We start from the raw sequence: 16,325 nt of genomic DNA, 5'->3' as shown, positions 1-16,325 counted from the left end.
ATATGATACATGTATCAAGGGAGTAAAAAATAAAAATAAAAATTGAATTACCGTAGTTTCAAAATTTTTTTCCATATGTTGTCATGCATGAATGAACCCAAGATAAACACTGTAAGTGGACTTGTTTACTAAGAGTGACTTATTTAAACAGCATTTGTATAGGAATGATTCTGTCTCAAGCTTTTTGACCCATATGTGCAGCTGATCACTGTAACCGTGATCACTATAAGGAGTTTCCACTGTAAGAATAATAATAATAATAATAATGAGAGGAGGAACAAAAAATTCAACGACATTTAAATGAGCCAGTAGTCATTTTTAAATAAACTTGTCTGTGTTTAACTTGGTTTATTTTCAAATTAAGACAGTTTTAGCTTCAGGAGCTAACAGCAGCACTGACCTGCTGGAGGAAATCTCTCCATCTGTGACGGTCTGCAGGAGGAAATGCTGCTGGCAGCCACAAAAACAACAGAAATCATCTTTGCATTTCATCCTCTAGCTCTTTAACTCTCCAGCTGTCTGTTCCTGCAGTTATCAACTGGTAAAATCTTGTTTTAAAATGTTAAATCATGGAGCTCCACTGTTACTGAACCTGTCCGCTGTGGAGCAGAGCTGCGGTCTGCTGCTGATACCTGATATCTAGCTGATAACCACAAGAACAGACAGACGGCGAGTTAAAGAGCTACAGGACGAAATGCAAAAAGGGTTTCTGTTGTTTTTTGGGCTGCCAGCAGCTCTTCCTCCCGCAGACAGCCACAGACTGAGAGATTTCCTCCAGCAGGACAGTGCTGCTGTTAGCTGCTGAAGCTAAAACCGTCTCAATCAGTATATATTTGAAAATGAGCGCAGGCGGTTTCACAGACTCACACTCAAGGGTGGGGGCTGAGGGAGGTGGGCTTTAATGTTCTACCATTTATATAAATTTTATGACACAGAGAACTCTCAAACGGTTGACTCTACGTCAGCAGTGGCCCCGCCTTTTCAGGGCTGATTTTGAACAGCAGATGACAGGTTGAGCCATTTTCAACCCATGAAATGCCGATTTTTATAAATTTGGTGTCAATGTCAATATTAACACCAGCATTGATGTGTTTCATCATAGTGGAGTCACAAAATTTAGTTTACAGCTCAAAAAACACGTTGAAGTGTGCAGTACCTCTTTAATCTGGTCATCTTGTAATTTGTTGCTGTTCACACACATGCAGTATGTGTGTACGGACAGACACGCACCCGCAGCGAGAAAAAAACCCTCGTAACACAGCCTCGAAAGACAAAAAAAACGGAATTTACCTCCATACAGAATCACCACGACCTCTTTCAAAACGTGCATAAAAGTTCAGCACGAAATAACAGTACATCAAAACAAAACCACTCGCACAGTTTAATCGAGAAATTGCAAAGTGCTTGATTGTTGTAAATTTTTTTTTTTTAAAAAAGAGAGAAATTGCATGACTGTTTTTGGACCTCTGCATATTAAAATGTCTGTTTTTAGTTGTTCATCAACCAGAGCAGCTGCAGAGGGCCAGGAAGAAGTGTGTGTGTGTGTGTGTGTTGTTGGACATGAGATAAAAAAGTGTATTTTATATCATGCATGCATTTTTATATGATTAATTGCACTATATGTAGATATAAACATAACAGTCTCTGTATTCCGTGTATCGTTAGCAGTCGTCATCCTCAAAGTGTGTTTTCTGCAAAACCTTTACGTGACGCTCATAGATCTTGAGGGCAGGGCCGAGCCTGATTGACAGGCCAGTCAAAACATCATTACGCTGCATGAGGAGAAGGGACTTTCCATCGATTTCCTGATGAAGAGAGCAAAGCAATGCAGGTAGATAGGTGTAAGTCACAACTGTTCAAGTATAGTCATTAGTCCTGTCTGTGGCGCTCTCTAGTGGTGCTTAAAGGAAGTGCAGACTCACCTGGGTCCTGAAGGCAGCAGCCTGCTCGGGGAAACCTGCTGCTGTGAAATAACTGACCACATCAGACACTGTCCAGTCCACTGGGCTTCCACTGGCACCCTCAGACTTGATGAACCTAGAAAGATAAGGAAGAGGGCGGTTTCCTCCTCTATATCATCAAAAATATAACAGCCTGAATGCAAAAAATAAGTTAGAAAAACTGCAGATAAGACTTATAAAGCAGAGAAAGACACAATCTAAAGAGGTAGGGAACAGATGAAGATTATAACTAACTAGTTAACTAAAATAAGAAACGTAAGAAATTACACTCAAAAGCTATATGCATGAGGATAATTAGACCTCTGTGCTTTATAATGACAAAATTTGCACAAATTGATGCACCTTGAACTGTGTCCACTTTAAAAAACTTCACCTCAAAGCCTTACTACCTTGAGTTGATACTTGAAGTTTCTTTTTCTTGTTTCTGTCTGTGTCTTTTTTGCTTTTATTATTTATTTTTGTCCATTAGTTTAGTCTTTTTGATATTATTACCATATATAGTGGACTGAGCTACAACAGAAATCATTTCATTTACACAATGTATTCGATGTGTATGTGACAAATAAAAACCTTGAACCAACCATATAAATCATAATATTAAAGCCATATACACGATTTATGCGGTGTGCAAATATATATGTACGGGAGTAATGAGTCTAGTAACTCTGCAGGCCTTACTGAATATTACTGAATGACTAGACTTTGTTTAACTTTATTTGGCTTAGTTCAAATTAAACAATGACTATGAGGTGAAAGTACCAACTTTCAGCTTTAATTTGAGGGTGTTTATATCCACATTGCATACACAGAGTTTCGGATCATATCCCCATCCTCACAATTTAGGACACTGCAACAATGACACCCTGAACATACAGACAAGACAACGGTCAGTCGACCTGAGCATGTATTTCATTTGATGAATACTAGACTGAAGTCAAGAAGCCCCTGAAACAAGTGAAAACGGCTCCAGTGCAGACCCAGCAAAGCAAATATTTTATTTGACACATTTGTCTCAGGAATAAGCCTTATAAACCTCGCCGTGCTGCGGTGATTAGGCTGTAGCCACAAGCCGCAATAAATCAAAGAATTAAGTGTTTTCATTAAGGCTGCAGCTAACGATTATTTTCATTATCGATTAATCTGTCGATGATTTTCTTGATTAACCTTTTAGTCATTTGGTCAATGAAATATCAGAAAACGGTGAAATGTTGTTCACCATTTCCTAAAGCCCAAGATGCAACTTGAAGTGTCTTATTTTGTCTGACCAACAGTTCACAATCAGAAGATATTCAGTTTACTGTCATAGAAGACTAAAGAAACCAGAAAATAATCACATTTAAAAAGCTTGAACCAGAGAAACTAATTGACTGATTGATTTTCGGTCGATTGACTATTCAATTAATTGACTTAAGCTCAAGCTTTCATTGGTTCTGATTACAAGAGCGCAGGAATAAACCATTAAAAATGTGCAATTTCATAAAATAAATTCCAACTTATATGCAACTTTAACAATAGAAATATTCAACATGTTGATTCTGCCTTCAATAACATCTAGCTGTGATACTGCAAACAAAATAAAGTGCTATAAATTCGTTATCTAGCATCCAGTTAGCATTCCACGCTAACCTCTTTTTACATGCATGCAGTTGCTTGACATTAAAAACCATCCTCGCTTTCATCAGTTTTCTATCTGGTTGTGCTTTAAAAGTTGGATTAATCTACATTTATAAGGAAGATTGTTACAGATTCAACATATGAAGTCAGGAGGATCAGATGCTCCACCAGCCCCATGAATCTGTTTGGTGTTTTCAGGGTCTCACTGTCTTTGCTGTACTCACCCTCCACTATTAACTCCTCCGTTCATCCCTCGTTCCTCAGACAGGCCAGAGTCTCTCGGGGAGGCCGTGGGTGTGAGCAGGCAGGACGACACGCCGACCTCTGTCTTACAATCCAAGCCTACGAGGGGAAAATTAAGCACATTCTGATCCCCTGCTGTCATTGCTAACCAGCAAACACAAACATGCACAAACACACATTTTGAGAATATCTGTAGAGCAGAACTCACTGTTAAAGCCCGAGGAGGTGTGGTTGATTCTGCCTGACTGCATCTGATTCTGTGTGTGGAAAGAAGAGGGGTTCAAACAAAGATGTGAATTAATGAACATGACATATAGATGATATTTGTCACCTGGAATGAGTCAGAGCTGTAGAGACAGTGTGAGGTAAAATCATGCTGAGAGAGTGATACCACCTCCACCTAAACTGAAGGAGAAAAGGAGCTGGCTGCATTAAGATGCATCATGACAAAACTGCAAATGAACATGTGGTAATGTAAGTGATGATGTGTAAGGTAGGAGGTGGACTGGTGGGGGAGACAAAGCTGATGAGTCCTCTATTTGTCCTGATCAGCCTCTGTTTCACAAGCGTCTGTAACTAAATGGGTTTTCTCAAAGAGGGGTTTGTTTGTCTTACTGGAAATCGAAAACATGTTCCTGATGTTTTCTTCCCAATCAATCTTTATTTGTCATACCTATCATTACACATGTGCAATGTGAAGTGAAATGTATTATTGCCATGATCCAAGGTTGTACAATAGAGATTATGTACAGTACAAAAATATATTTAAAAAAATATCTAAAAATGTTAAAGTAGCGTTAAAGCAAACAAACTAGAGTCAAGAAAAAAAGACAGATAACATGAGATGTGATAACAGGATTTTAAGACTGAACACAAACATGAAGCAGGTGAGTGAGTGAGGTTATGATGTCTATAAACCCAATAAAAGCTATTTGTGCACTATGCTGCTGGTTGGTAATATTTAAACAACCTGTCATCCATCCGATGTTGAAAAAAATATATAGCTGTGTTTGAAATCACTTCCTTGTTGACTAATCATTTTGGACATGATAAACACTCAGTGCTTCACTCTACTCTCATATTAGAAGAATTATACATACACAACATCAAAACGTCCTAAATACATTAGCTATGACATCTGATAGCCAGGACCGTTACCAGGAGACATCAGGGTTTATGCAAAACCAACTTATGCAAAGCCAAAGCTTTCATGAAATTTGAAAAGTCAGCTATCACAGATTTCACAAAACAATGCTGCTATTTAATTTCCATTTAAAGGTACCCTGTGGAGTTTTTGACCTCTAGTAGTGCTACCTAGCAACGTTTTTACCAATGAGTCTCTGTTTGGTTTGTATTCATGCACGCACACGAGGACACATTCCTGCCACTGATTGACAGATGTAAGAAATGTCGCAGTACACCAACAAAGGCAGCAAAGAAGAAGACTGCAGACATTAAAGTTAACAGCGCAGGATTTAAAATATTGAAAAAATTGGCTTTGCAAATATTTTATGAGGCGGTAAAAGCATTGCAGGATACACACAATGGTTTTGAGTGATTGTGAATGTAAGCAATGATGTCATGTGTGTTTACACTGTGATGTGATGTAGATGTTGTCTGTGAGTATGAGCATTTATTGGTTAATCATTGGTGGAAGTTCAGCGCAATATTTGAGGAGCTTATTTGCAAAAACTGATAAAAGCCATCCTTTAAAAACGTAAACTGACTGTCATAGTTATTCTTAACACATAACACATTCTGAATCCTAGATGTTTTATCACAAAAACCATTATTGTCCATTGTCAATGCATTGCAAGTTCACATTTTTGAGTGCTGTTCTTGATGCATTCAGCTAATCAGTGTGCAGTATTCAGGTCAGGTGACACAATATGGCTGTGACTCTGTTCAGCCAGAGATGTGCTGTCTGAAACATGGACGTATAAAGAGAACTGGATACAGCATTGGAGGAGGGGCTAGATCCATTCCTATGAAAGTTGCTCAGAGGTGCATGAAGCCAAAAAAGCCACTTCCTGCTGTAAAGAAATTGACCAGATGAAAACATACTGCGCACGCTCTATGGGCCCAATGCATCCATAGCGCATGCTCACTAGACTTCCGCCAGATGAGACAGCTAACTTCTGCTTTAGCCCTCCGGCTAACTTGAATGGGTATAAAACAATTCAATTGTGCAGCTCTTCTGGACTTTCCAAATGTGATCAGACTGAATGGATCAAATTCTCAAGTGAAACAAGTCATTTTGTGGGGGTTGTGAGACTCAAAAAAATGTATTGTGGTGTATTTTCATTAAGTGTCATTGGTGTGCTTAAAGACAATATTAAGCTATACAGATTGATTTTATAAATTTTATAAGCAATAAGTGCTAGTGTGTTAGAATCTTATTGATGATGTATTTGTAATCTCATGAATCACATTTAATCACGATATACGTATAGAAGCACAGTAAAAGAATCATAATCATACACTGGAGAAATTTGAGTGTGGTTGTATTACATGTCACTTTGCTTGGGTCTGCATTAAAGTCTTCACCTTTTTTAAAAATACACTCTGGAGAAGATCAAGAAATAAGGGTGTAAAGTGACTAGAATAACTTGGACAACTTGGCAATAATGACAAGACAACTTGGCAATAATGGTATAAAATGATCCCCAATACTTATATAAAAAAATTGGACATAACCAGATAGAATTGAATATGCCAGTACATATCCACGACAGCTCAAAACCTATCTTGAAGAGTTTTGACCAATAAAGAGTGACGAAGATAAAAATAATGGTGTAATTGGCCAAAAAATAAGGGGGATGGACAATAGGTGTGACCTATGCCGACCCAAGGGTATAAAAACTACGCCCTGAAGGAAAAAACCTTCAGAGCGACCTGGTTCACCTTGTGTGCGCTAATTTGCTCTCCTTTATTGCCGGCATTAAAGAACACTTTACTGCTTGGACTTCTGACTCCTGATTTTTTTATCATCAAAAAGCAGTTTTTGATCTGGTGTTTTCTTCAACTGCCATCCATAGATTTGACACTACAGTATCCACCGTTCTACAGCCACTCCTTTTCCAATGATTGTGTGCAGGAAAAATGCTTTTTGAGCCCCTGTTGGACACCGAAGTTGTAATTCCACAGTTTGGCAACTATGTCAAATTGGCTTCAAAGCCCAGCATTGTTCATGGGGGCTTGATCTGAAAACGAATTTTGGTGTAACTTTGGCTCAAAGTCATCTTAAAGATGGATAATTTGGATGAAACTGAAAAGCCAGTGATGTTATCTCCTTCAGAAAGCTGAAACCTATTCACGTAACATAGTAAAAAAAGCACGTTACAGCAGTCAGAGAAAAGTTCCCTCCATTGCTTGTAAACACAACACAACTAAAGATGTGAAGTTTGTCAGGCATCTGCACTGTCTACCAAGCAGTTAACCAAACTAACTGGGTGTTTTATTCCACATTGGATAATGTAAAACAGGATGCCACGCCGTTGTCTTACATGGATATTATGCCAGTTAAACAGCGAAGACTTAGAGTGGATAATCCAACAAACACAAAACAAAATCTGACAGTCAAGTACTTAATGTTTTGTACAGTGGATAATTCTGTTTTTTCAATTTCATTTCAGATTGTTTGCTTTTTATTTCTATACACTGCTCTGAGCTTTCAGTCTGTTCAGAACACAACACCTTGATAATAATTTTCCAGTTTTGTCGTCATTGGTTTTTTTTTTTCAAATTTCTTATTTTCTTTGGAGTTTATAGACCCAAAAATACATTTTTAATTGATATAAAACTGAGAAACATCCAAATGTTACTGTTTGAGAATCTGAAAAAAGCAAATGTTTAGCATTTAGATCTTAAACTTTAAATCATTTTAGACAATTAATCAGCTATCAAAAAAGATTTCAATTATTTTTTCTTCAATCTACTAACTGCTCACTGCTCTAACCAAGAGCTTTACAGCAGGGGGCAGTGTGTTAATAAAGAATTATTGTTTTTTTTCCAGGCATCCAAAAAGATCGTCTCTGCAACATTGCCAAGTACTGGATGCAGAATGAGGTGACAATGCCTGAAAACCACGGTGGTGCTCGCAGCTCAAATGAAAAGGCAGCCAAGAGACAATTTGTGAGTGACCACATTAAAACATTTACCTGCAGAGCCAGCTGTTACGCTCGCCGTGGTTCACCTGGCAGAGAGTATCTTCCAGCTAACTTGAATGTGAGAAGGATGCATGAACTCTTCCCGACATCAAAATGATGAGCAGATCTCATGCGCTTTGTATCATAGCGTATTCATGTATAAATTTAACCTGGCATTCGGACAGCCGTCAAAAGATGTGTGTTAAACTTCCATTGAGACCGAAGGACCCAGAACTCACAGGTGATAAAAAACGCAGAGAATCTGCCCTGTACCTCTTACACAGGCGAAGAGGACGTAAATTCTATGATCTGCTAAATACTGTGGAGGAAACTTTCACAACTGCATTTGACATAATGCAGAATCTGGTGCTGCCAAAGTCATCCATTTCACAGACATACTATTGAAGACAGCTGTACCGGTATGCTTTGGTGTTGTTCGCCACTGTTGTCAGAATCAGAGAAAAGAGGACATTCACCTTTTTACATGGTTAGAAAATCAGAACAAGAAAGACAGCAACATGGTGGCCTCTGCTTTGCAGTATTATTTGGGTAAAAATCGGATTGTGACAGATGGTGAAATACTGAAATATGAAATATTGAGTCACTGATGACAATAAGTGACATGGAAAATGGAGTTACACTGTGGAATACTGTAAAATACTTTACTCCAGGTTAGTGTAGCTCCCAAAGAATTGATTGTAAACAAAAAACGGTCTCAGACTTGAGGCTCAATGAGTCAGTTCTGCAATGAGCTTGTCTGGTCACCACTGTGGTAGCTCTTAAAAAAAGGACAGCTGTGGTCTTTAATGACACTCTGCAGGTTAAAACATTGCCACGTTCATGCTCAGGGGTTTTTTAAGTCTGGCCGAGATTTTCCAAGGTATGATCCTGTAAATTGTTTTTGTTGCAGTTTTATGTTAAAGAATGTTAAATATTGCACTTAAAAGAAACTTATATCCATTACATGGCTTTGTCTTTTTATTTTGGAGTTATCTCTAAAAAACCAAACACATTTTTTAATAAAGTTTAATTTTGTAAGTTACCTGTATTTTGTTGAGTTTTTTACTTAATGAAAACAACCCAACTGCAGTTTGACTGATATTACCTGGAATGCACAATAAAAAAACATGATTTATAAAAAATAATAAAAATGGAGATACCTTTTTGCAAATGAACTCTTCATTTTCTCCACTAGTTTTAAAGGCCCTGTAAACCCAGACAGTTGTTTTCACTAATTCTGATGAGGCAGATGAAACCTCTGCTCAGGTTGCTAGAAATTGGGGACCAGCCAAGAAAAATCATAAAAGGTGTAACTTCATCCAAACAGTAACAAGAAAACTATTAGGAGGGTGAAAGGAGAGTGAGAGAGGAAAATTAAATTAAAATGTTTGATAAAACGCTGTATAATTCACAACTTTGTGAACTTTGGTTGTTAGCACGCTAGCCATGCTAACTCCCGCAGATTATGTTTACAATCCTACGACTGCACCATCAGAAGAGGTCCAATCAGGCAACATAAGTGAAAACACCTGAGTGGGTGTTTAGAGCTTTTAATATTTTGTTAAACTTCACTGGATACTTTAAAACTATCTAGTATTTTCCAAATATATAAGTCAAAAACCAACAGTGAAATTCTAAATAACATAATTTCATAAATCTTCACCTTTGTTAAACTGCAGGTGTGTTAAGTGTGCTGTGGTCAGTTTGGCTAATAGATCAGCCACAAACACCGAACCAAACACAGCCATTAACACACTTTCATATGTTTATATGACTGCTGTCAGGTGAGCGCCACCTCTTGTGTTGCCTGGTGAAATGCAATTGATTTGTAATTGTTTTTAACTTTAAGGAAAAACTCAGGTGTTACCAATAACATGAACGATGTCTCTCTTCTATTCAAGTGTCTCAAAAAGCCATGACAGTGTGACAGTAAGCCAACATTTACAAAACCAGGACCCTGAAACTGTCCAAGTGTTGACTTTTGCTGCATGTCATAGACCTCTCTACCTATATTTCCTGTCTCTATGTACATTCATATGTCAAACAAAGGCAAATGTATTTTTTTAAAGCATTTGTACATAAAACGACATGAAAATCCCGAATCCCAAATGTTTAAACTTAATATCATGTCATGTTATTCATATTATAACTATTGCATCCCACATTTGTTTTCTTCATGTCATGGTAAATATATATTGTGTAGCATCCAAAGATGCATTTTGTTCACATACTGTAACACTGGCACAAAATGCAGGATGCACCATGCCTCACAGATAACTTGGAATAATATCCAATAATCCAACATAAGCCTGTGTACTTCAGCACATCCACTTACATATAGTTTATATTTTCAATCATGACAAATTTACACAAACTCTGACAACAAATCAACTAATTCTGTTCTCTTTATGTCCATCTCCTTTTCCCTTTTCTCTTTGGATGAAGTTTGAATTTTGGACACAGCATATGTCTTTGTCTAGTGGGTTGTTGTAGCTACATGCCAATACTTGTGCTAACTACTGACTTCTTCAATTTATCCCAAAAGGCAACTGTTGTTGCTGCTGCCGGAGATGTAAAATGCATCACTGTGCACCAGACAAACCACCAGCGTAAACAGGCTGAATTACTGCCATGTGTTAACATTTGGCAATATGGCAGCAAAACTGACATTTGAGAATGAAACTGTCACTGGTTAAAAGTGTCGTTCTTCGACATTGCAACACACACACACACACACTATCATCCCTTCCAAAAATATACTGTATATCCATCATAGACAACACAAAGTAACAAAGATACAAGTTATTTCAAGCTTGTACACTAGATGCATATGAAAATTGTAAAGCAGAAGACTGCAATAGAGAAAATAAGAAACCAGGAATATAAATTAATATATATAAAAATCTGATCATCCATTACCAAACAAGCAATCTAACCAAGTACTTGATGATTTAGTGTAATTATGTAAATCAAATCAGGAACAGCTTGCTTTGGACTTCTAATGTGCACAGTCACATTTTTTTTAAGTGTTTGATAATTCCTCTAAATTGCTACACTTGTTAAGGAAATGTGACAAAAATACAAAAAAGGATTCTGAGGGTTGTGTACACTGTGGGTTACTTCTTTCTAAAATGGCAAAGAAAAAAAAATTGTATACCGAAACCTTAAACAGATTTTATTGACTTTTTCACTTTCACTTCTTCTTGTGTACCACTGAACATCAAACATGTTCATTTGAAAATAATTGAAAATACTCATAATACGTTACGGAGTTTGGTTAATCTTATCACAGATAAGAAGGTAGAAAGTAAGAGTAATGCAATACATGTAACAGAGCAATCCATCTAACTCTAAAGTAGATTTCACTGTAGATATTTATAAAATAAGCTGCTATGATCAACAGCTGGGATCTTGTGCTATTGTAATATTAGCAGAAAAGTTGAAGTACTTCCACTTCCCTTGTAGATTTCTAGGTTTTATGAAACTTTAGACTTTCAGTTCACTACATTTCAGTGAGAACATTGTTCTTTTTACACTACTGCAATTATTTGACAGAGAAATAGTGGTTGCTTTGCAGATTTCTAATTTCATTTGTAAAAATAAACAAAAAACACTAAATTGTATTGTTATAGATTAAGACCAAACTGTGTATGAAGGACTTAAAATTAGTACTGCCTCAATGCTGCTTACGTATTAATGCATCAGTAGAAAAATTACCCATAATATGGATATTAATGCACAGTAAATAATTATAATAATGTAACACTCTGAAAGGGGTCATTCTGTGCGGAAACACATTGCATTTGCCAATAAAAAAAAATTGGAGGCCTTATCTCATAATTATGACTTAGTATCTCATAATTACGAGAAAATATTTCATAATTATGAGATACTAAGTCACAATTATGAGATCTTTTCTCGTTATTATGAGATACTTAAGTTATGATTATGAGATAAGGCGTCCATTGTTTTTTTCTTTGGTGAATGCAATGCGCTTGCGTAATTCTGCATGATGGGCACATTTGCTTAGGGTTACTACATTTTGCTGATATGTGAACTTTTACTTGTAAAAAAATATTTTACTTTCTGGTGTTGTGAGTTTTAGTTAACTATGGGATCTCAATACCTCTGTTTGACACAGTTTATCACAATTTTTTTTTAAATAGACTCAGGGATCACATTGGTCAGTCCCGTGCTGTTTTTAAACTGGTACCTTTCTGGCAGAGTTTTTAGCAACTAGTACTAATAATTTCTCCAAAACCTCTAAAATGACTTGTGGGGTTCCACAAGGATCGATTTTAGGGCCTCTACTTTTAATCTATATGTGCTGCCTACCTAAGTTGGTTCCCTGTATTGATTTTAAAAGTCTTTTTAAAGCACTTCATGGTTTTGCACCAGCCTATTTGTCAGATGTGCTTGCGATGTATGAACCAGGACGACCCCTCAGATCCTCTGGCACGAGTCTATTAGTTGTTCCAAAGTGCAAGGACATCTTTTGGTGAGGCAGCTTTTAGCTTTTATTCTCTGCGACAATGGAACAGTTTGGAACAGTTTGCCTGAGGAACTGAGAGCAGCTGCAAGTGTTGATATCTCGAAATATAAACTTGAAACCTCTTTAGCCTGGTGTTTCATTAGATTATTTTATGGACATTATTATTTAATCATTTATTTTATTGTATTCATGTTTTAAAATGTTGTATTCCCTCTTATCTATTTTATTTGTCATTGTCTTTTATCTGTTTTATCTAATTATTATTTCATTTTAATCTATTTTATTGGTTTTATTATATTTGTATCTCTTTTGCGTGCATTAGTCTCAAATTGTTTTGTCTGTTCACACTTGTTCCGTCTTATCAGTTTGTGGTCATCTGTAAAGCACTTGTAACCTGTACAAAAGGTGCTACACAAATAAGGTTTGATTGATTGATTGATTGATTACTATTAGAATTGAGGTGTGGGGCACGTGTCGAGTCATTTTGACTCTTGGAATTAAAAAAAACAAAACAACATTTACCTGTGCCTCCAAATGTAACTGCTCAGTGGTGATGGGTCTCTCCTCTGGATGTGCACTGATACATGGTGACAGAGAAGCTCCGTGAACAGGCGGACACAATATCCTGGTGGGGGAATCCATCCCTGAGAGTCCATCAAACATGGACAAGAGGGGGAAATTAGTTGCATTCATGAGCAAAGAGAGAGAAGACTAATAACCATTCACCACTCTGTAAAGAAACTACGACTTACTACCACTACTACTGCTCATGGTTATTATTTTTAGTAAAATACGACTATATATAAATTATAAATAATAAATTAATTATAATACAAAGTCTACTGATGCAAGAATCATTAGTATTGTTGCCTATATTTATAGTATTTATAATAGCAGCCTAAGTTAAAATTTAAGATATAATGTAAACATTTAATTTAAAAAGGAAAAACAAATAAAACTAACCACCTTCATACTTGTTGGTAGTCAGCCGTGCAGGTGCACTCTCTCTCTCTCTCTCTCTCTCTCACACACACACACACCTTTGCCACACTCCTGCTCCTGATGGGGGCTTTCCGGCTTCGATGCTGTCTGGTTCTCAGCATCTTCTGTGGTTTTCCCAATGAGGCCTGGTTCGGTTGTCATGACTACCGGGGATAGTCCTCCCTCCTCATCAGAACTCCTGTGATCCTCCTCCTCCTCTTCCTCATTCTCTCCCCGTTCTTCTTCTTCACTGGCTGTTTCCATGGGCTCATTCTCCTAGAGAGAGGGGGGTGACATACAAAGTTGTAGGCTATGAAAAACGTCCCCATTTTTTTTTTTTTTTAAAGGGAGTAAAGTGGAGCTTCGTCCTGAGTTCGATATAGTCAAGTTCGTATTCAGGCTTAGCTAACTGATTTGAGCTTTACACCGCATATTAGATCTGTTGCGCTTCTTCGGGGCGGACAGTGCAGATTTAAAACGCCTCCCACTTGGAGAAACACACAGATATCAGAAATAACAATATCCGCCTACTGTAGCCTACCCAAGTCTGCGCCCACAGGAGAAGGCGAGAGGGAGCTGTCAGAAATGATACAAAGGATTTAATGAGGCACGCAAAGGGGGAGATGCGGGGATAACGAGGGGGTAGGGGGGGGGGGGTGGTTGAACAAGCAGAAGTGACCAACACGGTTTATGCGCACCGTGAAACGCACGAAATGTAAATAATGTGAACAAACATGATGTTTGGGCTGACAGAGCAGCGCGCACAGGAGAGCGGCAGCGGCACGTCTCAAGTTTAGACAGACAGACACCGCCTACTGCACGGCAGGCCCAGACACTCCGCTCCGCACAGCCAAGTTCCTGGGAGCAAAACAATATTGACCCCAAACACTGATGTGACAACGAAACCACAACCTGCTCGTGCTCGCGCTATGCAGAGACGCTCTTTACGATGCGCGCGCTCATCCTGTGTGCGCATTTTTAGGATCCGGGAAAGCCGCTCCGGAGCTGCTCCTGTGTGTAACCCGCACCTTTTGTGCAGGAAGCCGAGACACACACACACACACACACACACACACACACACACACACACACACACACACACACACACACACACACACACACACACACATTTTGCTAGAGGACAAACGCAGACAATTAAGAGACAGACAGAAAAACATGTAACCTTCCTAAATGTTGGAAATACCCTCAGACACTTTTGACATTTAATAACGTGGTTTAACGAGAAACAAAAAGATTTTTGGCGAAGGAAGTCGAGCGCGTCCTATGTGTGTGCGGTTCAGTGATCATTAATTTATCAGCAAGCCATTTCTGTTCAGCGCGCCCTATACAGCCGGGACGTGTTGGAAATATTAAGTTAGCATTGCTCACCTTTTTCGCGGAGTGCTTGTCCTGCAGTGCGCTCTTTACAGGTCTGCCAGCGGACGCATTCTTCGGCATCGGCTCCTCCACCACCATCCCCCTCAGAGGAAGAGTAATGTTCCCGCAGCGGGTCCTGCGCAGCCGGCCTCTCGCCACCTCCTTCTCCATGACCACTTTGACTTTGCCTCGGGTCAGCTTCTCCTCTGAGAGCCGCTCCTGACTGCTCAGATAGCCCAAAATCTCCTTCAGCCCGAGCGGCTTCATGTGGCCTCTGGCCGCGGCGGCGGAGCCCCCTCGGAGGCTCCTCTCGGACAGGCTGCGAACAGAAGCCACCAATCTGTCGCCCAGGTCGGAGTTGTTGGCGTGGTTCCCCGTTGTTTTGGTGCCTCCTCCTCCGACTCGAAGTTTGGGCTGGAGGGACACAGTCTGCTTCTGCCTCTGCTGAGGGAGGCTGCTGACGCTTCCTGGGCAAGTTTTGTTCTGGGTGTCAGCTCCGGACAAACCTGGCTGCTTTCCTCCCTGAACTGCATCGCCTCTGCTCGGTGTTGTCCCGCTGGCATCACCGCCGTCGTGCGCGCTTGCTCTGTGGCCGTGACCGGGCGACGGGCAGTCCCCCACTCCCTGGTGTCCTAATCCCTTGTCTCTCGATGCACTTGCTTTCTCCTCTTTACAGCCGCTCCCGACAGCGCAGCCCGTTGTTGCGCCACAACTGAGACTCACGTTTCCGCTACTCGGGCTGGAGGCAGACTTGAGCTTCTTGTCGGTGGTGGTGGTGTTGGTTGATGTTTGAGTGTGAGGATCTGGGCTGGGCTCAGAGTCCTCCTCCTGGTCGGTGAAGCTGTGCGCACTGTCGCCGTTGTTGTTCAGATGGTCGTGTTTGGTCCGCTCCCTCGCTGCCTCCGCGCTGGAGCTGCTGCTGCTGCTGCTGCTGCCAGCGGCCGTAAACTCAATCTTCTTTCTGCTTTTCCTCTGCACCTTCGCCGCGTTTCGGTACGATATGGACCCTTTGTAGCTAACTTTGAGCACAGTCTGCTCTTGAATCAGTTTTTCCAGTTCTGTCCTGGTTCGGTCCGGGTCTGACCCGTGTCGTCTCCGGACCATTCGACAAATCCTCTCGAGATCCGGACGAGCTTTCCTCGAGCGGAGAGAGTCGATTGTTTCCAGGATCCACTCTCGGTACTTATTGGGCTCGGACATCTTCTCCTGCTGGTGCGGATGGGGTTTGGCCCGAGTGCGTCTTTATTCCCCTCTGTTGTTTCACAAGTGACGCTGTGTCAAAAGCTGGGAAGCCAGAGTGCGATCCCCGGCTGGAGAATGAGGACGGAAGCCTGGCTGGTACGCTTGCGTTTGTTGGCCACATTGTGCGCTTAAGGTGGACCGAAGATGGCGCCTAGGTCCCCGCCACAGACGCGAATGGCATTTAAGGTGGAATTGGCTCGCTCTGGCGCATCAGAGATATGTTCTTTGTTCGCAGTCTCGATCAGATCAACCCGCAGTTTATATCTG

General features: G+C 39.9%; 1 protein-coding gene across 1 annotated transcript; it reads right to left on the bottom strand.

The window, feature by feature from the left end:
* Positions 1-1,070: 1,070 nt before the first annotated feature.
* Positions 1,071-16,306, bottom strand: samd1b (sterile alpha motif domain containing 1b). The gene is made up of 7 exons (XM_042432253.1): positions 14,829-16,306; positions 13,499-13,715; positions 12,981-13,102; positions 4,027-4,075; positions 3,800-3,917; positions 1,923-2,037; positions 1,071-1,805 (listed from the first exon to the last, which is right to left on the bottom strand). The coding sequence occupies exons 1-7, from the start codon at positions 16,014-16,016 to the stop codon at positions 1,662-1,664; spliced, it is 1,953 nt and encodes a 650-aa protein (XP_042288187.1). The 5' UTR covers positions 16,017-16,306; the 3' UTR covers positions 1,071-1,661.
* Positions 16,307-16,325: the final 19 nt, after the last annotated feature.

Source organism: Thunnus maccoyii, chromosome 2, assembly GCF_910596095.1.
Source record: "Thunnus maccoyii chromosome 2, fThuMac1.1, whole genome shotgun sequence".
Taxonomy (NCBI): Eukaryota; Metazoa; Chordata; class Actinopteri; order Scombriformes; family Scombridae; genus Thunnus; species Thunnus maccoyii.
This window is presented reverse-complemented; position numbering and strand designations above follow the sequence as displayed.

What these genes read in the sequence shown, in the direction of transcription:
- samd1b (XM_042432253.1), bottom strand. Translation starts at nt 16,016, where the DNA reads ATGTCCGAGCCCAATAAGTACCGAGAGTGGATCCTGGAAACAATCGAC. An exon ending in ACAAGCACTCCGCGAAAAAG is followed by an intron (nt 13,716 to 14,828) that starts GTGAGCAATGCT and finishes CCCTCTCTCTAG; the next exon opens with GAGAATGAGCCCATGGAAAC. An exon ending in GGAGCAGGAGTGTGGCAAAG is followed by an intron (nt 13,103 to 13,498) that starts GTGTGTGTGTGT and finishes ATGGACTCTCAG; the next exon opens with GGATGGATTCCCCCACCAGG.